Source organism: Fusarium keratoplasticum, chromosome 9 (assembly GCF_025433545.1).
Source record: "Fusarium keratoplasticum isolate Fu6.1 chromosome 9, whole genome shotgun sequence".
NCBI lineage: Eukaryota > Fungi > Ascomycota > Sordariomycetes > Hypocreales > Nectriaceae > Fusarium > Fusarium keratoplasticum.
In genome coordinates this window covers 2,792,520-2,815,580 of record NC_070537.1, presented here as the reverse complement: position 1 = coordinate 2,815,580, position 23,061 = coordinate 2,792,520, and the positions used below count along the sequence as shown (strand labels likewise).

The 23,061-nt window shown below is 53.3% G+C and overlaps 9 protein-coding genes across 9 annotated transcripts; 3 read left to right on the top strand and 6 right to left on the bottom strand.

Moving 5' to 3' along the window:
• Positions 1-3: 3 nt before the first annotated feature.
• Positions 4-743, bottom strand: NCS57_01178500 (uncharacterized protein; the record flags this gene model as incomplete). Its single annotated transcript, XM_053061485.1, has 3 exons — positions 4-103; positions 151-230; positions 300-743. 3 exons carry the CDS (start codon positions 741-743, stop codon positions 4-6), a joined length of 624 nt encoding a protein of 207 aa, XP_052909871.1.
• An 820-nt stretch (positions 744-1,563) lies between these two features.
• On the top strand, positions 1,564-2,822 carry NCS57_01178400 (uncharacterized protein; the record flags this gene model as incomplete). The annotated part of the gene is made up of 2 exons (XM_053061484.1): positions 1,564-2,498; positions 2,552-2,822. The coding sequence occupies 2 exons, from the start codon at positions 1,564-1,566 to the stop codon at positions 2,820-2,822; spliced, it is 1,206 nt and encodes a 401-aa protein (XP_052909870.1).
• A 236-nt stretch (positions 2,823-3,058) lies between these two features.
• NCS57_01178300 (uncharacterized protein) lies at positions 3,059-3,457 on the top strand (the record flags this gene model as incomplete). Its single annotated transcript, XM_053061483.1, has 3 exons — positions 3,059-3,204; positions 3,251-3,297; positions 3,345-3,457. The coding sequence occupies 3 exons, from the start codon at positions 3,059-3,061 to the stop codon at positions 3,455-3,457; spliced, it is 306 nt and encodes a 101-aa protein (XP_052909869.1).
• A 103-nt stretch (positions 3,458-3,560) lies between these two features.
• NCS57_01178200 (uncharacterized protein) lies at positions 3,561-4,820 on the bottom strand (the record flags this gene model as incomplete). The annotated part of the gene is made up of 1 exon (XM_053061482.1): positions 3,561-4,820. The coding sequence occupies one exon, from the start codon at positions 4,818-4,820 to the stop codon at positions 3,561-3,563; it is 1,260 nt and encodes a 419-aa protein (XP_052909868.1).
• Positions 4,821-5,461: 641 nt separating this feature from the next.
• Positions 5,462-6,690, bottom strand: NCS57_01178100 (Mannitol-1-phosphate 5-dehydrogenase; the record flags this gene model as incomplete). The annotated part of the gene is made up of 2 exons (XM_053061481.1): positions 5,462-6,603; positions 6,651-6,690. The coding sequence occupies 2 exons, from the start codon at positions 6,688-6,690 to the stop codon at positions 5,462-5,464; spliced, it is 1,182 nt and encodes a 393-aa protein (XP_052909867.1).
• Positions 6,691-11,953: 5,263 nt separating this feature from the next.
• NCS57_01178000 (Glucose-6-phosphate isomerase) lies at positions 11,954-13,735 on the bottom strand (the record flags this gene model as incomplete). Its single annotated transcript, XM_053061480.1, has 4 exons — positions 11,954-12,471; positions 12,516-12,622; positions 12,669-13,202; positions 13,248-13,735. 4 exons carry the CDS (start codon positions 13,733-13,735, stop codon positions 11,954-11,956), a joined length of 1,647 nt encoding a protein of 548 aa, XP_052909866.1.
• A 1,345-nt stretch (positions 13,736-15,080) lies between these two features.
• On the bottom strand, positions 15,081-17,114 carry NCS57_01177900 (uncharacterized protein; the record flags this gene model as incomplete). The annotated part of the gene is made up of 4 exons (XM_053061479.1): positions 15,081-15,287; positions 15,339-16,870; positions 16,919-17,047; positions 17,093-17,114. 4 exons carry the CDS (start codon positions 17,112-17,114, stop codon positions 15,081-15,083), a joined length of 1,890 nt encoding a protein of 629 aa, XP_052909865.1.
• A 1,620-nt stretch (positions 17,115-18,734) lies between these two features.
• NCS57_01177800 (Coatomer subunit beta') lies at positions 18,735-21,497 on the top strand (the record flags this gene model as incomplete). Its single annotated transcript, XM_053061478.1, has 5 exons — positions 18,735-18,752; positions 18,870-18,954; positions 19,001-19,885; positions 19,931-20,510; positions 20,555-21,497. 5 exons carry the CDS (start codon positions 18,735-18,737, stop codon positions 21,495-21,497), a joined length of 2,511 nt encoding a protein of 836 aa, XP_052909864.1.
• An 881-nt stretch (positions 21,498-22,378) lies between these two features.
• NCS57_01177700 (TM2 domain-containing protein) lies at positions 22,379-22,860 on the bottom strand (the record flags this gene model as incomplete). Its single annotated transcript, XM_053061477.1, has 2 exons — positions 22,379-22,665; positions 22,713-22,860. 2 exons carry the CDS (start codon positions 22,858-22,860, stop codon positions 22,379-22,381), a joined length of 435 nt encoding a protein of 144 aa, XP_052909863.1.
• Between the last annotated feature and the right edge of the window lie 201 nt (positions 22,861-23,061).

Sequence of the window (23,061 nt, the reverse complement as noted above, 5' to 3'; positions counted from 1 at the left end):
CATCTACCTTTCCATAAATCTGCCGTCGTTGAGCAGTCTTCTCTTGTTGGCTGGCATCGTCTGCTCGGTGTGGTCAACGTGCTTTCCGGTAGATGACACTTCCCTACAGATTGTCAGTCCCATTCAATCTAGATGTTATCCCCAACTCACAATGGCTGCAGGGAAACCGCCCATGGGTAGAACTCCTCGGGCGTCATATCTCCCATCACGCGGAGATCTCGATCCGACTTCTAGCCGCTGAGATACTCCCATAGAGAGATGTCGTTCCCGATGCAAAAACTCGTCCACCAACAACAGACCATACGCCAAAAGTGCCACATATTGTTGTCCCAGATGATCAAGCCCACGTCCGGGTCTACGACGTACCCAAGGACCAAGACTCGAGGGACCTTTGCGATTTCGGCATGACGAACGTCGCCGACGAAGGGCGTACCGTCGGGGATGGGATGCTTATGGGCCCAGGAGAAATGAAGGTCATATCGCAATCGGCCTGCCTCCATGATGGCGGCCCATTCAGCGCCGTGTCTGCCCCAAACATACTTGCCAAAGTCAAACCCGGCAGGGAGTTCGATCTGGAAGGGCGTGTCGCTCGGCGGAAGTCCAGGGATGTTCCACATCAACTGTCTCTCCTCGAGTCTGGGAAGTGGGTGGTCGCGGGGATAAAAGGCACCGTTATGTTTCGTGCCTTGGACGAACAGGATGGGTGCGTGTCCTATCATCCTGGTGAATCTTTCCTCATACATGGCGGCGATGAGTGCCGACCTGGCGATGGATGCGAGAAGAAGACTTTTGTTGGTGATGATGAAGGGGAAATAAAAGTCATGCAGCATAAAAAAGAGCAACAACTTGGACTGTTGCTGCCACTGGCGTTGCCAGTTCGCTACGGTCGTTGTCAGTGCCCGCTTGATCATCGACACCAATGGCCCAAGTAGGCAGAAGAGCATGGCCGAGACTGGAGATTTCCAAGGCAATTCCCCATCAGGAGAATAATAAGACCAAGTACCCAACAAAGCGAGTTTCTGGTATCTGAACAGACGGAAAGACTCAATACGACCAGATACGCTGTCAACTTGTGTGAAGATGGCTTGGCCGACTCCATCAAAGGCCTCCGACCGAACATGAGGGCCTATGCTAAGAATAGGAACAGACTTGACAAAGAGTAAATAAAACTCTCAAAGCACATTCGACGAGTATCATCATAATTTCGACAATCCTCACACTATGCTTACCTAACTGTACGGCAGTGATCACAACCGTCCTCAATCCAAACACCACCAACACCACATCTCCGAATGACACCTCCCAAGATTCCCAAGATAAGCGACTGCATTAGCTTTATACGCAATCACATCAAGAGCCGACGTTCCGGCTCCCAAAAGACGAATAACATCGATTCTATATGGCGTCTTTTCCCTGGGCACAGGCTGACGCAATCGCCATCCCCTCTCTCGCAATAGCCGAACCCCATTTAACAAGCAGCGACATTACCCATGAATTGAATGGCTCGTTCCCCATAACAAAAAAGTTCTAGATTGATCCTTTCAAAATCCACTAACGATCATCATGCCGCCAGACTCCATCTCAAAACGCGAGCTAGCCAACGCAAGCCGTCGCGTCGCAAACATGACCCCTTCGCAGATTGAGAGCAAGCGCTCCATCGACCGTGAAAACCAGCGCTATTGCCGCGCCAAGCGCAAGACCAAGCTCGACCAGCTGCAGCGGCAGGTTGAAGCTCTGACAAGAGAACTCGAGAGCACAAGAAGAGAACTGCAGGGGTCGCAGGCGAGGGAGAAGTCTTGGTCGGATACTTTTACTGCGTTGAGGTTGCTTCCGCCTGCAGTGACAGAAGAGAAGGGGGGTGTTGAGTGGATAGAGGATAAGGTGGAAGAAGATGTTCTCTCTCAGCCATATGGAACTCTTCCTTCACTCGACTATGACCCAAGTCTCAGCTCATACACCGACTTTGACCTACCTCCTCTCGACTCAAGTCTCTCAGATACATCCTGGGACCTCGACATACCACCAACCCCAGTCTACAGCTACACCCAACCTCTGGGATCCCCGTCAAGACCACTCCCCTGGTCCAACCACTTCAACTTCAACATCCCTCAATCACCTCCAGCCTGGAAATCCATCCCCCTTCTCCTCTCAGCAACAACCCAACTCGACGTCGTAATCCTCACCACAACCGATACATTCCGTCGCCACGGCCTCCGCCAAACAACAGCTCCCTTCCCAAGCATCTCTTCCCTCTTCAGAGCAGGGAAACCCCCAGACCCACAGAGCTGTTCCATCTCAGACGCCGCAGCCGCACAGGTCCAACGTTCGCCCTTGCAGTCCCTCCTCCCGCGCGTGGGCTTCCTGTTCGTTCTTTCGCACCTCCTTCGTTGGTACATCTGTCGCACAAAAGAGAGCTATGAACAACTCCCGGCCTTTATACGACCTACCAAGCTACAGACGAGTGTGCCGCATCCGGCGTGGATCGACGTGATAATCTGGTGAGTCCTTTGACCAGATGAACATCTGAAACAGCAAGCACTAACAACCACAGGCCTCAAGTCCGTGATGCAGTAATCCAAACCATGGACTGGTCCCGCTTCAACGAATACCGCGCCATAGTCTCAAAGTCTCTCAACGTAAACTGGCCGCACACCGACCCACGATCAATCCTTGAGCCCTGCGAGGACGGCCGCAGCTACCGCCTTAGCTCAGTGTTTGAGCGACACATCAGCACGCCCGAGAACTGGAGCGTGGACAAAGAAGCAGGAGAAGTGTTTCCGTTTTTAAAACCAGTCTGCAGGGAGAGTAGTGTGTCTGTGTGAAAGAAAGACTAGGTGGAACATGTTTCTTTGAGTTATGTGAACGTGCGCTTGAGCTTTGATGTCACAAGAGAACTCGTAGGTCATCTTGGTTGAAAGGAAGAGATAGCATTATCTCGAAGAGTTAAAAATAAGTCATCGTGAGAAGTATATCTACCCACGATGCCGCCGTTCACCAACTCATCCACAACTCATAACAAAAACATCAAGCCAACATCAAGTCAACTACATTGCACACCATGAAGGTCGCTCTCTTTACCTCCATCATCTTCCTCGGCCGTCTCGGCCTTGCCCTTCCTCCTCTTCAGCCTGTCGTCATCGAACCCATTGACGCCGCGTCAATCGTCGTCGAGCCTATTGACCCTGACAGTGGCTGCAAGCCCTAGTAAGTCCATCCTCCTCAACTCCATACACCTTCTAACAATTCCCAGCCAAGTCCCCGGTTGCTGCGTCCCAAGCATTTGTCGCTGCCTCGACGGTAAGTCCAACACCCCCTTCATATCCCAACTTAAACTAACTCTCTAGGCAAATACTACCTCTTCAACAAGGAGAACAAGCAGGGCGGTGGAACCGGCTGCAGCCCTCCCTGGGGATTCCTAGGCGACACAGTCGGCGCCATCCCCGGATACTGCTGTTAAGCAGGACAACCTCTAAATGAAAACATTGTTATTGCATTGCATGACCTCGGTAGTTTCCCAATGGACTTGAACCTCTACATAGCTTGATCAACCAAACCTCCCTCTACAGATCTGATCTCTCGGCTTTGGTGCCTTTACATGTGTCGATTCCCTCGGCCATGACCTCCAACTCCATACGATTCCCGAACAATGGTCCAGCGGTAGAGTTGGCGTCTGCAGGTGTATACATGAACCATCCACTGACGGGCCTTGCCGTAACTCTTCCCTCCTCTTCCTTCTTCTCAACTCCCACATTCCCAGCGAGGAGATACGCCATTGTATCTGTCCCTGGAGTCGGATAGTCAACCATCTTGAGTGGTGCTTTGGCATACCCAATCGTAATATCCTCCATCGCCTCAGACTCGTAAACGACCCCATCCAAAACGACCGAATCCTTACCAATCCAAACCTCTTCACGCGGATCAATCCTCGGCGCCCCAGAACGCTGAAAGTGAAGAAACCCCGTGATCCATCCCGAAACATCCCATTCCACAGCTCCTTCGCCACAAGAAAACTTCTTCTTTGCCCGAACAATCTGCTCCCAGAAGGACTTTGTCTCTTCGCTCTCCGGATGATCCCAAGTTTCAACGAAACGAGTGAGAATAGGACGCAAGCTCTTTGCAAACCGAGCAGGCTCTTGACCGAAATCCTTGAGACGATCAATCTTGCCAAGCAACCTAACCCAATCCTCTCTCTCACCTAGAAGCGTAACACTAGGTATCCCACAAACAATCATGCCACTAAACTCAAAGAAATACTGCATCAACCCCATCATCAAAACCGTAGCAGTAACCTCGTCATCCCTCGTAGTAGTGCTGAACCCAGGCATGACCCAATCCAGCAGCCAGTCCGTCTTGACCCTCTTCTGAATCTCTCCCCCAAAAGCGGCGATGATGTCCTCCCACGAAACCTCCTTGACGAGAATCTCCTCCTTCTTTGCGTGCTGGACAAACAAGTCTCTCAGATCCTCGGCGTGCGCGCCCATATAAAAGTTGAGTTGCGCGAGAATCTCAAACCAGACCTCGTCAGGGCGAAGCTGGAGATGTTGATGATGCGCCCATGCGTCAATCGCCCCGCGAATGAAGCCATCTGAAGAGGGGTATGTGTTTTCGAGGTTGCTGAACGACGACAAGAGGAGCGAGTGTTGGGGATCTTCGGAGTTTTCGCTGACTTCTTCAGGACAGCTGCGACGAAAGAGATCGTCTACAGACTTGGCGATACCTTCGGTTCGGAGAGGGATGGGCTCAACGTCTGAGACTTGAACTGTGATCGAGGCGGCCGACAGAGCTGCAAAGCTCACCAGCCAGAACGTCCATTTAGCCATGCTGCAATATCTTGGACGTTGATCACATCAAAGCCACAGATGCAAGAGAGAACGTCTGCCTGGAGACCAAGATATTCGCCTCCTCAGGACACCGTCGCCAGTCGGCCAGTGTTGAATGATCAGACCCTGGCAAATTAGCGTCCCCATCAACGATTTGGGTGTTTACGTTAGACACCACGATGGCTTCGTAAGTAACAACAAATGCAACGTAATAAACTTCAAAGCAGCCAAGTATCAAGTATCGTCAGCCAAGTACAGGTATCGGCCAAGTATCGTCATCCGTCAGCAAGTCTTGGTACTTGACGATCCTCCCTACCACAAGAGTAAGCCATGTTTCACTGCCATGAAATGGCGTAACCTTGGTTGCTTAATTTGACCTCACACGATGCATCACCAAAAGATCACGATAATTAAGGCAATGGATGATATTGAGGAACCGATGTATTCATGCTCCTAATCAATCTATAACTGTGGCCTCGCAAGGCAGGCTTCGAAGTGAAGACCCAAATCCAATTCAATCCGTCCTAGCGCCATGCTTCCGGTAAAGAACAAACATGTCATTTCTCGTAACGCCGCGGGCCACCCATTGTCCTGTTCTGGCCCTGTTCCGTCTCTTCTAAATTGAGCGATTGTCGGATCGCTTAGTCCTCGGCGCTGTCGGCCTGGACGCGCTGCACAACTTGCACAAGCTGGGGGAAGATCTTCTCGCTGTCCTGGATGCCGCAGACCTGCTTGACAACATCCTCGGGTCCGTTCTCGGACATGATCTTGGCGAGCTGCTTGGACTCCTCGTCATCCTCGACTTCCTGGAAACGGAAGGCCATCTCGATGGCGTCGAGGAGGTACTTGATGGACTGGCCGTTTTCGGCAAGCTCGGCGGCGGGGCCGATGAAGCGCTCCTTGCGGGAGAGCTTTCGGAGAGGGGCACGGCCAACACGCTCGACAGCATCCTCAAGATGGGGGTTGCCAATTCGCTTGACAATCTTGTTGACGTAGGCAGCCTGGGCCTCCTCATCGATGGCGTGCTTGGAGACGATCAGAGACTTGGTCTCCATGAGAGCACCTCGGACCTCGGCCATGATCTCCTTGTCCTGGAGAGCATCGTAGACGGTGCGCTTTCTTCGGTTGTAGCCGTGGTAGGCAGCGGTGGCATGGCCGGTGTTGACAGTGAAGAGCTTGCGCTCAATGAAGGGGCCGAGGTTGTCAACCCAGTTGATACCCTTGATGTCGGGAATGCCAACATCCTCGAAGGGAGTGCGGTCAACAACCCACTCAAAGAACTTCTCCAGGGTAACATCAAGACCGGCATCGGGGTCCTGAGCGGGGACAATTCTGTCAATAGCAGAGTTGGCGTAGCGGGCGCGGAGGTGGTGGTCCTCAAGACGCTCGGGGGAGGTGTTGCGGGGATCCTTGATGTGCTCGGCAAGGGTATCAGTGGCGCCAATGGCGTTCTCGCAAGCAATAACGTGCAGGGGAGCGTCGTCGGTTGATCGGCGGTCGATACCCTTGGCAATGACGGGAGCGATGAACTTGAGGATGTTGGGACCGACGGAGCAGGTGACGACCTCTGCTGTGCGGATCTCCTCGATCAGATCCTCCTCGTGGGTTCGCGAGTTGATGGCTCGGTAGTTTGTGATGGTGTTCTCGGTGGTACCCTCAGAGCCGACCTCGATGACACGGTATGAGGGGGTCTCGTTGATGAGGTTGACAATGGTGTCGTTGACATCGGCAAAGACGACGTCGTAGCCAGAGTTGTGGAGGAAGCAGGCGACAAAACCACGGCCTGGGGGAATTAGCATAAAGACTAGGAGCGATCAAATGTGGACCTACCGATGTTGCCAGCGCCAAAGTGAACAGCCTTCTTAGCCATGATGGATGGTGATGTTATTGTGGTGATGGTAGTAGATGGTGTAAGTCGATGGACCTATGTCTGGCCAAGAGGATCGTGTTCAAGTAGGGGAAATAGACAAAGCCCAAAGAGCTGTTGATGGATGAGATGAGGAGAAGGAAAACGGTGACCGTAATGAAGGGGGGAAGACGAGTTTATATGGATGTTGCGTCGAGATGGGGAGGATGAAGCAAGCCACCCTCTTGTCAGTGACGACGACGACGGGACTCAGACGAGATGCAAAGATACGTACCTTACCCACGCCGCCCACCTCTGACACATTCATGGCGGAAGGAGGGAAAGACAAGGCGAGGCAGGGAAGGTGCCCGGGGTGGAGACGAAGGGGGCCCGATTCCATCATCGCCTCCATCCCCGTATCTCCTCTGGGTGACCTCAGCGACTTTCCCACCGGCAGAGCGGGGCTTGGCGCCCGAGCTGGGGGTACGTACCATACCCCTTCCGAACCGTATCAAACAAATCTGATCGAGTGCATCAGACCGAACCAGGGCATGGTTCGGAGTCTCAACGAGGTTGCAAGAGGCCAAGGAACAGGGGCCAGAATGATGACGCTACGCAGAGCGAGACGCCCGGCGATAGGCCTGACCGGGGAGACTCCACCGGTGGATACGGCGCTACCGTTTGCTCGACGGTAACTGGAGGACGGCAGGCTAACGGACTGCAACCGGTGGCAACCCAACAGACGGCTACCTCAGACGGAGTACCTTACGGGCGGCCGAGGACTGTTGGGAGAACTCTACAGGGGCCTCGCGCCCTGCAGGTTCGCCAGCGGGCAGGCGGGTTTGCAGGGGGTACAGGGAACAGCCCAGCGAGGCCTGGCCCTGGGTTGGCCCCACTGCCAGAGCAGAGCAGAGCAGAGACGTCCGCTGGGCCGCTTTGCCTGAAGCCGCTCACCCATTCTAAGGGTCCCCTTGACTCTCACGCCACCTCCATCATTGCATTGCCATTCAAGGTCCAGCGATTGAGATGGAAAAAGGCTCGGTTTCAGAGGCAGTTGGGTGATTTCAGCATCGAGGAAATTACGTGTTGAGAAGACGAGGCTGCCCTCAGGATTGAGTTCAACTCTGTACGCATCTACCCGTTGTGATGCATCACTTCCCGCAACCACGGCCCGCTTGACCAACAGGTCAACATCAGCATCAGCATCAGCATCAGCATCAGCCTCTCTACAACTCAATTCACCATCTTTCACTGCGCACCGCGCGGGAACGACCAGATCCCCCAGGTACCACACACACTCTCACACCGTCAAGTGGATCAAGAGAGAGGGGGGAGACTGGAGATCCACCGTTTTCGTCCTCGCTTCAATACCGAACTCTGACGTCGACTGCATCTTGGCCTGGGATCCATTCCGATACGTACTATCAAAATATTGGTTCTTCTTTCCCTTCATTTCTGATGATGCTCGTTGGTCGAGGAGGCCTCTCCTTTCTTGGGTAGGCCTTGATGGTCGGCTTGACATCACCTGTCTGAGCAACCTCCTATTGCGAAAAGTTGGATGACTTCAATCCGTGCTCGCGCTACCGAGGACTCTGAAAACGCCATTTTTTCGGTCAACCAAGAATCCGAGGCATGATTTCTACAACCGAGCTGAGCCCCTTTTCGCCCAATATCTCGACGTGGCCTCACTCTCCTAGGTACACGCAGTCCGTATGAGAATATGTCAAGTAGCTACGTAAACATGTCATGACCCGTACGTATCTCGGCGCTTCCTCCGTGTCTTTCTTTCACGATAATGGCCCGTGGTGGCGCAGAGACAAAGAACGCAGGGCCTTTTCTCAGCAACCCAGGGTGTGCAACTCCACTCCCCTGCGGTTGGTGGCTTTGTGGAGAAGTGGACTCTTCTGAAAGCAAGTTCGGCGCGCACACGGCGGCGACGGCGGATGTTTCTTGACTCGGCCATTGAATTTTGAGGCATTAGTTGAAGTGACTGATGGCACAGTCGGTTGATGCATCTTCTAAAAGGCTAAAAGTGAGCAGAATACTGAGGCGCAGACATAGTGGAGAGATGTTGACGCTTCCCCAAGCAGGCCCAGACTGTCAGAGACTCGGCCTGGACCCTGCTGAAATGGACAGATGCATGTGAAGCCCTTCTGAAGGATAGGTATGATATGCATCTGCCACAGCCCATTGTTCGGCCATGGCAATTCTCTCCCGCCCGCTGCAGTTTAGAGGCATCCTTCACACGACCACAAGCCAAAGCCGACATCTCTGAGAACACTGGCTTGTCCCACATGTCGACACGTGTGGTTTCTGCTCCACTGATAGGGCCTCCTCATGTCTTACTGTCATGCCCGCATGTCCAAGCTGTGCAGTGCACTTGATGCGAGGCGTTCTTGTCTTCATGTGCGCAGAAGCAAATGCTAAGTAATACCTCGGTATCATGTATTCTTACTCTCTTGTCTCAATACAACATTCAATCATCCATTATCTCTTCCGTCTCAAGGGTTCAGTGACACTCTGACAGACATACCCTTTACTCAAAGAAGCACCAACTGCATGCCCGCTACGTCATTATCCCCAAGCTGATCCCCCTCTGACTGTGACTCTGAAAGATCCAATCCAATCCCACGAACCCATCACCTCCTGCACCAGGTGCCGGGATCATGGCCCCCCTCACTGAATCCCTGCCAAAAAGAGGCTGACTCTTTTGGGTTTCACCAGACACACACACACCTCAGGGGAAAACGGAACAGTTTCGTTTCGGGCCACCGTAATTGTTATGCCACGTCCAACAAAAGCCCGCATAATCCTCCATGGTTATAGGCCGCAGAAACCCCGAGTCGGCCTTATTCTTTTCAATGATGGGCTTACATTTGAGGACTGCGGCAAGCCTTGGTAATAAACATGTCATGATCAAGATCAAGAGCCCAAAGGTCTGGGCTTTTCAGATAATTCCCGCAAAATATTTGTTGATGCCCTAATCGTACAAGAAATGATTCACATCCCAAGACGGCACAGCAAGATAACAACATGATTTGTCCGGCACAAAACCCACGATGCTGCTGCAAAAAGACCTCATCCTTGCCGGACCACAAGCCCGACAATGCCGCCGTTTCCTTTGCAAGCATAGCCTCCTTTTTTTCCGCCGCCGCACCGTTCTCAGCTCTTCTGCCACCGTCTTATCCCAAGATAACGAATCCAGCAAATCCCAGCCCTCCATCCAGGTGGAGCTAAGGACAGTTCTCCTTGGCACGCATGGCCAAGGCTAGGTTCAAAAGGATCGTGGGGCTCACGCTCAAAAACCTCAAGTTACGGTTACGATTACTGCCGCTGTCTCATTGGAGCCAAGGGAGAGCGGCCTCCGTATCACTTTTGGTCGGCTCCCGCGCCAAGGCACGTTTCCGCTTCGGCTTGCCCATTCGTTCTTCTACCGTTTGGCTGAGACACAAATCGTGCCTGTTGATCTGCCTCTTGGTGATAACAGAGAACCAGTTGATTAGTCAGTTTATTCAGGCTGAATCTTGTGAAACCAACCAACGCAAAAGCCGAACCAGGCACGACAGGCCAAATATCCCGAGTCAGGGTCTCACAGCAACGTCTGCCGTTCACGACACCACGTCCTCATGAGACTCGTATTAATCGTGACAATCTCCAACAAATCAAGGAAACGAAAATCTCGTCATCGATTCTCGCGTCTTCTACAACATCACATCGATCGTGAAAGGCCTCATCCACAAAAAAAAGAGCTCAGTCCGAAATCCCCAGTGGCGACGTCAGAGCCTCCACTCACACCAAAAGCAGCAGTGCCACCCCGTTTCTGTCTCTAGCCTCTTCCCCCGTGAATTGTTCCGCCTCTTGTTGCATCGCACAAAGCAACAGGCCGGTGTGTGTGGAGTTGGGCTAAACTACCGCCGTCTACTGTAACAGACGACAACTGACCAAAAGTCAGAGGAACGGGGTAAAAGCAGGGTCAACCAAGGGGGCAGGCAAAGCCAAAGACAGTGTCAGACAAAGGGTCCAAACGGGAACGCCCGTCATCGTCGACGATCGTCGTCTACAAGTTGGACTGTCTGAGCGACGATAACCACAATCCGAGTCAAGACAAGCGTAACTCCCGACATCGGCCGATCTGTTCTCATCAACACATGCACAAACAACAGAGCCCATGATAACGTGCTCCCTCAATATCTCATGTCCCGTCCAACATCATGCCACATAATAGTCCTCCCCCAGGTTTCCCCAAAGTCTCGGCTGCACTCCGAGCAAGCCCTCAATGCAAGCCTTCTCCGTTTCCCCGCGAAAAGAGTCCGTCCCTGAGACACCACCGCCTCCATCGAGAGAGGGCTGGGTTGGCTCATGCAAACCACTTGCGGAAAGGGTCATGAGAGGCCCGCGTGTCCCGTTGCTCTTACTCTTACTGCCTGCCATCATGTCGTGCTTGATAAACGTGCCATCCAAGTCAAAAGATACAAAGGTACCATGACCCGATGCCATCCCCATCGCCAGCTCAACCCCGTCACTGTCGTGCAGCGAGGCGCAATCATGAGTTCAAGCTTCCCCGTCTTCCCCATACTGCTACTCAAGCCATCCTCTGTACTCCAGTTCTAGGCCCATCTTCTCCACGTCCTTCCCCAGGTCCATCCTATCTATCTCCGCACACTCCACCATGCTCACCTCACCTCACTCACTCACCTGGTCTCACCACTTCCGCTGTCTCAGTCCAGTCCGGGAAATCCCATCACTCCATCACTTGCCGACTTGTTCCGGACACATGGAAGCCCGGACCTTTACATTCCAGAGCCCCTTCTTGGCGATCGGACTCTGCCCACCAACACCTTTCCCTCGGAGCCTCTCCGTTACACATGTCCCTGTCGGCAGGCATGGGTTCTAGATACATGCATTGATATGTAGTCCTATACAGAGGTGGATGTATACTTACAGAGGCACACTTCAAATCCCGCAACACGCCAGTTGCACGTGCCGCCTGTCTGCTTGCTTTGTCCATTGACATGTTGGATATCAAGCCATACAGAGATTGGATCAGCCATACATCAGATACATCAGCCACTAATCATATGGGATCCCATGCATCGGATGAAATCAAGCCAACATAATATCGGCCGAGGACCTTTCACGGACGACGGGAACGAATACGTATGTTCCATGCCTACGCCGCAATGCATCGGGACTCATCTTGCAACACGGCCGTATCGATTCATCATGCTATCTTTTCAATGTTTCATTATCCACAGTGTTCCATTTGTCCTCCCATTACCATTTCCTTTTAGTTGGCATACTTCTTGAACGCACCAATGAGGCCGCCCGTCGAAGCATCGTGACCCTCGCCGTTGCCCTCCTCATCGAGCTCCTTGAGAATCTTCTTGGCCAACACCTTGCCCAGCTCGACACCCCACTGGTCGAAGCTGTTGACGTCCCAGACCGCTCCCTCAGTGAAGGTCAGGTGCTCGTAGTAGACAATCAGAGCACCCAGCTCAGCAGGGCCGATGGTGCCGCCAACCAGGATCGAAGTGGTAGGCCGGTTACCAAGGAATCGCTTGTGAGGAACAAGAGCCTCGGGAGCACCCTCAGCTCGGACTTGCTCGTCAGTCTTGCCAACCATGAGAGCCTCGGCCTGAGCAAAGTAGTTGGAGGCCAGCATCTTCTGGTGAAGGTTGTTGGTGATGGGGTTGTGAGACTTGGCAGCCAGAATGAAGTCGGTGGGGATCAGCTTGGTTCCCTGGTGGACAAGCTGGAAGAAGGAGTGCTGAGCGTTGGTGCAAGGCTCACCAAAGAGGATGGGGCCTGAGTTGTTAGCATCTGACTGACATTCACAGAGGTTCACTTACCAGTAGTGTACTTGGCAGAAGATCCATCAGATGTGATGGTCTTGCCGTTGGACTCCATAGAAAGCTGCTGGAGGTAGGCAGGGAATCTGTGAAGGTACTGGTCGAAGCTGCTAATCATTAGAAGGCATTCATAACCTCCCACGGGAGACTTACGGAGCAACCAGGTGGGTCTGGGCCTGGAAAAAGTCAGAGTACCACACACTCAGAAGACCACCGAGAACGGGAATGTTCTCCTTGAGAGGAGTCTCGCGGAAGTGCTTATCCATGGCATGAGCACCGCTGAGGAACTTGTGGAAGTTGTCAAAGCCAATGTACAGAGCAACGCTAAGACCAATGGCACTCCAGACAGAGTATCGACCACCGACCCAGCTCTCAAAGCCAAACATGTTCTTGCTGTCAATGCCAAACTTGGTCACCTCGGACTCGTTGGTGGACAGAGCAACAAAGTGCTTGGCGATCTCGCCCTCGCCGTTGGTCTTCTCGAGGAACCATGTCTTGGCGGTGTTGGCGTTGGTGGTGGTCTCAGCAGTGGTAAAGGTCTTGGAGGCAATGAGGAAGAGAGTGGTCTCGGGGTCAGAAGCCTTGAGAGCCTCAGCCATGTGGGTGCCGTCAATGTTGGAGACAAAGTGAAGGGTCATGTCATCAGCACCGTAGTGCTTAAGAGCCTCGGTGACCATGACGGGGCCGCTACACCATGTTAGTGCTGATAGCTCTAGTTGGATCCTCACTTACAGATCAGAACCACCAATACCAACGTTGATAATGGTGGTGAGCTTCTTTCCGGTGTATCCCTTCCACTCGCCGCTGCGGACCTGCTCAGAGAACTCCTTCATGTGGTCCAAAACCTCGTTGACGCCAGCAGTAACGTCGACACCATCGACCTTCATCTCCCAGCCGCCAACGTTTCGCAGAGCAGTGTGGTAGACAGCACGGTCCTCGGTAAAGTTGATCTTTTCGCCAGCAAACATGGCATCGCGCTTCTTCTCGACGCCGGCCTGCTCGGCAAGCTTGACGAGGAGGTCGAGGGTCTCATCGGTGAGGAAGTTCTTGCTAAAGTCGAAGAGGATATCGTTGCTGCCCTCAGCCTTGAAGGTTCGGGTGAAGCGGTCGAATCGATCGGGGTCAGAGGCAAAGGCCTCCTTGAGGACAAACGACTTGCCGACGCTATCGCGGTGAGCCTGGAGGTCCGACCAGGCGGGGAGGGTGTTGGCGGGGGCCATTTTCGAGGTGGGGGGTGATGATGTCGGTGATGTTGGAAGTCGACAGAAGCAAGATCAGATCTACCCGATGGACACAAAGTTCGGGCGAGATTGGATGATGTTGACAGGAGAAGAAAGATTGTCGAGACGCAAAAGAGAGGGGGAGACGAGGATTATGACACAAATCGGAGGTTCCAAGTTGGGCAACCTCCTCTGGCTGGTCCCTTCCCTCCCTTCCCGGACTGCATGGCGTGGAGGGGGAGGGGAAGGAGCACCCAGCGGCGTCGGCGGGGGTGGTCGGCGTGGGGCATCATCCCACCGAGCGCTCATGTTCACATGTAGGACGATTAAGCAATGTCATGACGCGTTTAATTAGGGGAAATTAATTAAAGACTGAATGATACGTTGATTCTTGTTATTATCTTCTCATTGACCTGGAAACCTAGATCTCAAGTTATACAGTCGCTCAATCGTTGGATCTGATCTGATCAACCTCAAAAAATGTCAAGTTTAACCCCTCCAATGACAACATGGCTCTGCGGCATGCTACTCCAAGCTTAGCCAGGGAGCTATCTAGTGGATAAGGAGCTGTGAGCCCCGCTCTAGCATGAGAGCTTGCTTCATTACAGAGCCATTTACAAATCATCAAGGTTGGCTGACTGACGCTCTGATTACTTTCGTCATGTCTCCATAATCAGTGAGAGTATCATCCAGCAGGTCACGGTCAGAACATGGCACAGTCAGAGCATCACGGCACCTCTTCGGCCTCGATCCTCCTCCCCGGCTTCATCGCCGACCGACCTCCGTCACAGGTCCGAATACCAGTTCCGGCAATAAATCCAGAGCCCATCACCCCCATCCACCGCGCTACCGGTAGCTACAGTAGCGCGATTCACAATAACCTGACACACCGCGGTGACTCGCCGGTCTGCTTTGCCGCTGCAGGTTTCCTCGGAAACATCGCCGAACACCATTGGCCCGCATGGTTGAGAAAATTCGTGACTCGGCTGGTCATGATATCCCATCATAGAAATCGCTCATGGTCCATCTGACGGAGGGCCTTGGCAATGTGTCCACAGTCTCACTAGGTCACAGAAGTAAACTTCACAAATATATCACTAACTCCAAAGCGCCAAAGCAAGGCTTTCTTATCTACATCATTCTCTAGGCTCCTCAGGTCTCCTAGGTTGCTTGTCATGGCCACACGTGTTTCCCTTGGCAGCATGTCTGCCCTCAGCTATCTGGCTCAAGTAAGAACGGCACCTTGTGGCCTGCCGGTCTCTGAGTGAAGGGTATATCCCAGACTCGAGCCTGCTCGCTGTCTATGTCCCCTCCTGCAACTCCAACCCTAGTCTACAGCAATCATCTATCGGTTACCTGTCAGGCTTCCAACAAAAGATGGATCCTTGACACTACCGCCCGCGTCTCCCAGGCCGGCAATCGGACGGTTGTAGCTGAATCCTTGGAATTGGTTCTGCATCGTCTCGGAAAGCATTGGGCCCTCGACGTAAGAATCTTGAGGGGCTTCTGATGTGAATTCGGGGTCAAAGTTGGCCGTGTCGAGAGCGTCCGTCTAGAAATGTCAGTCAGCAAAGGTAGGGTCAACGAGAGCAGGGCTACATACCACATTGGGCTTGAACGTAGGCTCATACTTGCGCTGGAGCAGCTTGCGCCAGTCGATAGCATGGAAGAAGGGATGCGCCTTGATCTCGGCCGAGCCGTTGGCACCCAATCGCTCCTCAGGGTTGCGGTTCAGAAGCTTGGTCAAGAGATCCTTGGCCGCGGGAGGAACCACATCGGAAAAGTGCAGAGGCTCTGACAGAATCTTGCGATACATCTCATTAGTATTCTCGTCGTAGAATGGTGGCAGGCCTGTCAACATCTCGTAGAGAAGGACGCCGAGGGTCCACCAATCGACAGTCTTGTTGTAGCCCTGGCCCATCAGAAGCTCAGGCGCAAGGTACTCGGGGGTACCGCAGAAGGTGTTAGTTCGGTCCTCGTCCTTCATGTCGAGCTTGCAGAGACCAAAGTCGCACAGGGCGATATGGCCTTGGTAATCCAGAAGAATGTTCTCGGGCTTGAGATCGCGGTAGATGACGTTGAAGCCGTGAAGACACTCCAGGGCGCAGAGAAGCTCAGCCGTGTAGAAGCGGGATCGGTTGACGTCGAATCTGTGCTCCTTCTGGAGATGGTGGAACAGCTCACCTCCATTGACAAAAGCGAGGACAAAGTACAGCTTCTCGGGGGACTGGAAACTAAACTTGAGGGGAACGATGAAGGGGTTGTTGATCTGCGCCAGCACAGATCGTTCGGCGAGGGTGTGGGCGACTTCGGATCGAGAGATGATGTGCGCCTTGCGGATCGTCTTGAGGGCGTAGATTCGGGCTGTGTCCTTCTTGCGCACCTGCATGACCTTGCCAAAGCTGCCCTTGCCGACAACTTTGAGGAGCTCAAAGTCTTCAACCTCGAGCTTACCTGCCCGGGTCTCGACGTACTCGACGCCGATCTTGATTCTGCCGGTGCCGTATTGCACGTCAACCCACTCAACACCGCTGTGGCCTTCCTTATGCTCAGCAGCAGCCTTCTCACGGTCCTTCTTGCTGCTCTTGGAGTCTTCACCACGGTGTTGTCGTTCCTCGAAGCGAGGGTTGATGCGCGCTACACCCAGGAAAATATCCTGGCTTCGGGTTCCTGGAGCGGAGGGGTTACGCAGGTACAGGTGGATGACGAGCTCCGTCACTCTTGAAACGTCAAACTTGTACTGAGTGTTGTCGCCAGCCCACAGAGGGTTCTCGGGCTTTCCATCGACCGAGTTGACAAAGACCTGAAGCTTGTCGAAATCGAGGAGAGCGTAGGGCATGTACTTGCCAGAGATTCGGCCGTGGTTGGTGGGGAGGGAGCCGAAGCCGCCAGCAGAAGAGTGTGGTCGGCTAGAGCCGTTGACAAAGGAACCTGCGACGCGCTGCGACGATCCGGGTCTAACGGAACCTGCCATGTTAAGGGCATTTCCGGAGGATAGCGATCCTTGGTGTGATGAAGCAAAGGTGCTTCGATGCTGCTCGGGGAGGGAAAAGCCTTGGCCTTCGTAGAGTGTGACGACGAGGATACCGGGCTTGAGGGGCTTGACTGGAGCTTGGGACATGGCCTCGGAGGCGGCTATTCAAGTCAGTTATCGACTGGCAAGCCTCTTCTGCTTCTGCTCACCTATGGCACTCTCGGTGGTGGGAGTGACGGCTCCGCTAGCCTGTCCTTCCTTGTCCTTGTCTGTGATGGTCGAGGTGGACGGCGATCGGGCAAAGGCGCTCAAAGGGCCCAGATGGGTCTCCTTCAACTCTGATAGATGTCAGCTTTGTACCAAGAATTAGGAACGTGACATACTCTTGGTGAGTTTCCACGACATGATTGCGACCGACGCGGTATTTGCAAGAGATCAAATGCGCCCGATCGATGAAGCCGGTTCGAGGATCCAAGAGATCGCAAACAAAGATTTAAGCGATGGGCAGCGCTGCTCGCTGACAAACTCCTGAGCAAGCAAAGATGGTGATGGCGTGGCAGACGAGGTTCAACAGGTCGATGATTTGTAACCCCGCATGCGAAGGAGAGAGCGTGGTCCAGCCGCTTTCGGTCGAGGTAGGATCGCGAATCGACGAAGCGAAGGAGATGTTGCGACGAGGAAAGGGAAAGGGGAAGGGGAAGGGGTTGAAATCAATACAGACGGAGGCTTGTATCGAGGAGGGAGGCGAAACAGCGAGAGATACGGGGGATGGGAGAAAGGGATAGTGATGAAATCCAGGGCCCATCAGATTGCGGCTTGGGTTGGGTGGCAGTGGAGTGGACCTGAGTAATGGGGATGTTCGCACTGTGGCTGGGGCTGTGGAGGCGCTGAAGGGTTGGTGCAGCCAGCGCAGAAACACAGTGCTAGAGTCTCGGGTGGCGGACGGCAGACTGTGGGGAAGGTCTGGAACACTTGAAGCCTCGAGGCCGCGGCTGTGTTGATCTGAAGCGAGTGACTGACCTGAAATTCAGCCAAGTTCAAAAGGGGCAAATGAGATGGGAAGCGAGGCTAATTATTCGTGCAACTATGCGCTGCTGGCCTTTGGGTTTACGCTGCCCAATTCGAGAGCCCAAGAGACAGGGCAAGGGTGTACAATGATTGTTAAGTGAGGAGTACAGCCACACTGCACTGGTTCAAGATACGAATCAAGACGCGTGTCGAAACTGATCTTGGCTGGTTTTCTTGGAACTGAATAAGCATTTCAAGAATGGCACTAATGTTGCTGTAAATAGGATGCCGACAGTCGCAAGATGCAGCCGTATGCACGATGGTGTCTGTACGTAGTATGGAGTTGATCTGTAAATAGAAGCTCCACCTGGTCCGTACAATCGAGTTGACTGAGTGACAGTTTCAACATGAATCGTGCCTGACAGTGAGGTTCTGAGAGGCAGCCCGTGATAAGTTGACGATATCCAAGAGGTAACATAACCGAGATGACTTGTGGACTACACAACAAAGGTCAATGCTCGATGTAAACAAGTTATTAGCAGACTGAGATGAAGAAATAACAACATTCTCCAATAAAACCCATCCATTGGAAGCATCATTCCCAATCATGATGCTGTCCTGCTGTCCTCTTCAATGTTGCTGGTGACACCTACCCTACAGACCCCCTTTTCTGGGTCACCCCCTGCAGAGGGATGTGGGGGCCTGACACTTCAGGCCAAAACCTCATGGCCAGCCTGGCAAGAGCCGCAGGACACATTTCGAGAGCTCGAGATTCATGTGCAACAGAGCTCCGAGCTGCTGCAAGATACCACGATTGACGATTAGCAGCCGGATTGACTGCCCCCCGTACAGTGTCCTTTTCCTTTGCAGCCTCGACTTGACTTTGCGACAACCTCCCGCCGCATGGTCGTCTCCTCCAGGGATTCCTGCCACTAACCCCACTACTTGGACATCACCGCCCTTGCTGGCCAGCTTGCATCTTCAACTCTGCGCCAACGCACAGCGACACCCGACAAGATGAAGTTAGACGTCAAGGTCAGTCTCGTGACTGCTTCCGTGCGCCAGAGTCAAGCCGTGGCAATCTTCATTGCTATCTGAGCTTGGTCTTGACTCCTCAACCTGCGATCTGAGCTGACACGTTTCGCAATCCAGCGCCAGCTCTATGCTCGCAGCGAGCGAGTCAAGGGCATTGACTTTCATCCTCATGAACCATGGATCCTCACAACCCTCTACAGCGGTAAGCTCTACTTGGCTGTTTGACTTGCCCGCAGCTGACAGTTCAGGCCACGTCTACATCTGGTCCTACGAGACCCAGCAGATCGTCAAGACGTTCGAGCTCACCGATGTCCCCGTTCGCGCCGGTCGATTCGTCGCCAGGAAAAACTGGATTGTCTGCGGTTCCGATGACTTCCAACTGCGTGTCTACAACTACAACACCTCCGAGAAGATCACTTCGTTCGAGGCGCACCCCGACTACATCCGAGCGATTGCGATTCACCCCACTCAGCCATTTGTCCTGACTGCCTCAGATGACATGACCATTAAGCTGTGGGACTGGGAGAAGGGTTGGAAGTGTGTTCAGGTCTTTGAGGGTCATGGTCACTACGTCATGGGTCTTGCCATCAACCCCAAGGACACAAACACCTTTGCTTCTGCCTGTCTCGACCGGACAGTCAAGATCTGGAGCCTCGGTTCCTCCACTCCCAACTTTACCCTTGAGGCTCACGAGACAAAGGGAGTGAACCATGTCGATTACTATCCTCATTCCGACAAGCCCTATCTCCTTACCACCTCGGACGACCGAACCGTCAAGATTTGGGATTACACCACCAAGTCTCTGATTGCTACCCTCGAGGGCCACACCAACAACGTCTCGTTTGCCTGCTACCACCCCGAACTGCCCGTCATCATTTCCGGCTCCGAGGACGGCACGATAAGGATATGGCACGCCAACACCTACCGATTCGAGCAGTCGCTCAACTACAGCCTGGAGCGAGCTTGGTGTGTCTCGTATCAGAAGGGCAAGCAGGGTGTTGCTGTGGGTTTCGACGATGGTGCGGTTGTTGTCAAGCTTGGTCGTGAGGAGCCTGCTGTGTCTATGGATGCTTCCGGCAAGCTTATCTGGGCTCGCCACAACGAGGTTGTCTCTGCCATCATCAAGGGAGGAGGTATGTATACCTGAGGTGTGTCGAGATCAATGCTAACGGCAGCAGATGCCTCTATCAAGGACAACGAGCCCATCTCCCTCCCCACCAAGGATCTCGGTACCTGCGAAGTGTACCCCCAAACACTCATCCACTCCCCCAACGGCCGCTTCGTTGCTGTGTGCGGTGATGGCGAGTACATCATCTACACTGCCCTCGCTTGGCGAAACAAGGCCTTTGGCTCTGCTCTCGACTTTGTCTGGGCATCCAAGGAGAACAGCAACGACTTTGCTATCCGCGAGTCTGCCATGAGCGTCAAGATCTTCAAGAACTTTGTCGAGAAGAGCGGCGGTCTTGATGTCGGCTTCCAGGCTGAGAGACTCCACGGTGGTGTTCTTCTTGGTGTCACCGGCCAGGGTGGCGTGTCCTTCTTTGACTGGGCGACTGGTGGCCTTGTGCGAAGAATTGAGGTTGAGCCCAAGCAGGTCTACTGGTCCGATAGCGGAGAGCTGGTGACGATTGCCTGCGAGGATACCTTTTACGTGCTGCGCTTCTCTCGAGAGAACTACGTCGAGGCCGTGCAAGCCGGTCTTGTCGAGGAGGATGGTGTCGAGGCGGCCTTTGAGGTTATCACTGACATTAGCGAAACGTAAGTGTTCTTCAGACCCGAGTATGACTCTGCTAACCAGACAGCGTACGAACTGGCGAGTGGATTGGCGACTGCTTCATCTACACAAACAGCACCAACCGACTCAACTACCTCGTCGGTGACCAGACCTACACCGTCTCCCACTTTGACAAGCCCATGTACATCCTGGGCTACATCCAGCGCGACTCCCGAATCTACCTCGCTGACAAGGATGTCGGTGTTACCTCGTTTGGCCTGTCTCTTCCTGTGCTCGAGTACCAGACTCTTGTCCTCCGAGAGGATATGGAGACGGCTGCTGAGCTGCTACCGACGATTCCCGAAGACCAGCTCAACAAGATCGCGCGATTCCTAGAAGGCCAGGGCCACAAGGAGCTTGCTCTGGAGGTGGCGACTGACCCTGAGCACAAGTTTGAGCTTGCTCTTGCTCTCAACGAGCTCGCCATTGCGCTTGAGCTTGCTCGTGAGGCCGATGCCGACCACAAGTGGAAGACTGTTGGAGATGCTGCTCTGGCAGCTTGGGACGTTGCTCTCGCTGCCGAGTGCTTCACCCACGCCAAGGACCTTGGCTCTCTGCTGCTTCTGCACTCGTCAACAGGTGACCGTGATGGCCTCACTGCTCTGGCCACTCAGGCGGAAGAGGCTGGCGCGCACAACGTCGCCTTCTCATGCCGCTGGCTGCTCGGTGATATCGAGGCCTGCACTCAGATTCTCACCAAGACCGGCCGACTTGCCGAGGCCGTTCTCTTCTCGCAAACCTACCAGCCCAGCCTTACTGTACCTGTGGTGAAGGAGTGGCAGGAGAATCTGGAGAAGAACAAGAAGGGACGGGTAGCCAAGCTGATCGGCGTGCCCGGAGAGGACGAGGATCTCTTCCCCGAGTGGGAGGAGTGGTTGAAGCTGGAGAACGGCGCTGAGACAAAGGAGGGCGTTAATGGTGAGGATGCCGAGGAGGAGGAGACGGATTCGGACGACGAGGATGACGAGTAGGGGCTGGTCATTGTGTTTACGAGCAATGGTGCTTAGATGGCTGGTGTAGAAAAGGTTTGGTTCATTTTTCGTCAGGGTTGCCATGGCATCAATGAGTATAATGAGAAATATTGTCAGTTTGTGTGTGCGTTGTGTGTGTCATGGGATGTGGACATGAGGTTATTCACATGGTCACGCTGGGTTATGGTCCACGTGCTCCGAATGTCTCATTTAACACTTGTTCGTTGGCGTTTGTGATTACAAGGTGAAATGAGGTCTACTCGGTTAATGTCGCTCAGCCCAGTTGAATGCTAGCTAAGGTAGCTCTCTGACGGCCGTGTGAAGCCATATCTTGGCAGGACCCCGAGCGTTGGTTAGCCCAACGGCTAGCGTGGTAGAGGGCAATCATCACTTCTTGTGAGCCTACGCCGGCGTTTGACTCGGGCTCTAGGTATTTGCCAAACCCCGGGATATTTAACGAGCTGAAGAAGCATCATGTACGAGGCGTGAGGATCAAGATAAAGAAGTGGAGGTGGCTGCGCCTTGGGCAACACATGCTTGTGTTTAATTTGACCCCTCATTCTAACTCTTGCACAAGTGAGGCCATCACCAACTGTCCAACTCTACGGTGATACTACGTCCACGACATAACAGCCCGATTTAGGCCTTGATATTAATCTTTAACAGTCGGGCGAAGGAAACGTGTCGTGCCTGATTGCTGCCTTGATTAATGCGGTTTCATGATTCCCATGGCAAACGCGGCAGGTCTTGATTTGCGGAGTAAAACGGATAGTGACACTACAAACAGGCAGATGACGGTATTGTCACACTGGAATTCATGTCTCGGATTTCAGGTCATTTAATGCTACTCTACTAGGCACAACACACCAACACAGAGTACCTCAATACTGCCATCCCTTGGAGCTTCCCCCAGGACATCCAGGGGTGCCGTAAACACCACCCACGATCCAGAGAATCATGTCGATAAAGGCCCAGGTGCCCAGTCCGCCGAGAGTGAAGAACTTGAAGATGGCAAGGGGCCAGTGGTGAGCATAGAACTGGTCAACACCCAAAAGACCGAGGAATAGGGAGAGGAGCATGGCGGTGCGCTCCTGGCGATAGCACTTTTCTGTCATGGGACGTTCATCAAAACCTCCCCAGCTTCGCTTGACGAGAGAAGCTTCATGTTCTAAAGAGTGTTAGTATAAGACCGTTTATGAGGAGTGGGAGACATACCGGTGTGCATGTAGAGAAGGGCGATGCCGACAATGGTAGTAAAGGTGTAGGTGAAGAGAAGCTGCTTCCACTTTCCAAGAGCAAAAGAGACTCCCTTTGCAACACCTCGGCCGACCTTGTCAGCGAAACCAGCTTGAGAATGTTCCATGATGACGGTGGAGAGAGAAGTGGAGGAGGTGAGATTGTTGACATGTCTGACTGAGGATCCACGCGCTCTTTATGTAGAAACCTACAGGGTTAATCACGGTCTGTTTGCCCGAGCGTTGACTCCCATGTGATTATGTTTCATCAAAGAAACCATCCGAGGGATAAGGTAGAAGCATCTTGGCAGCGCCATACAGACATCAAA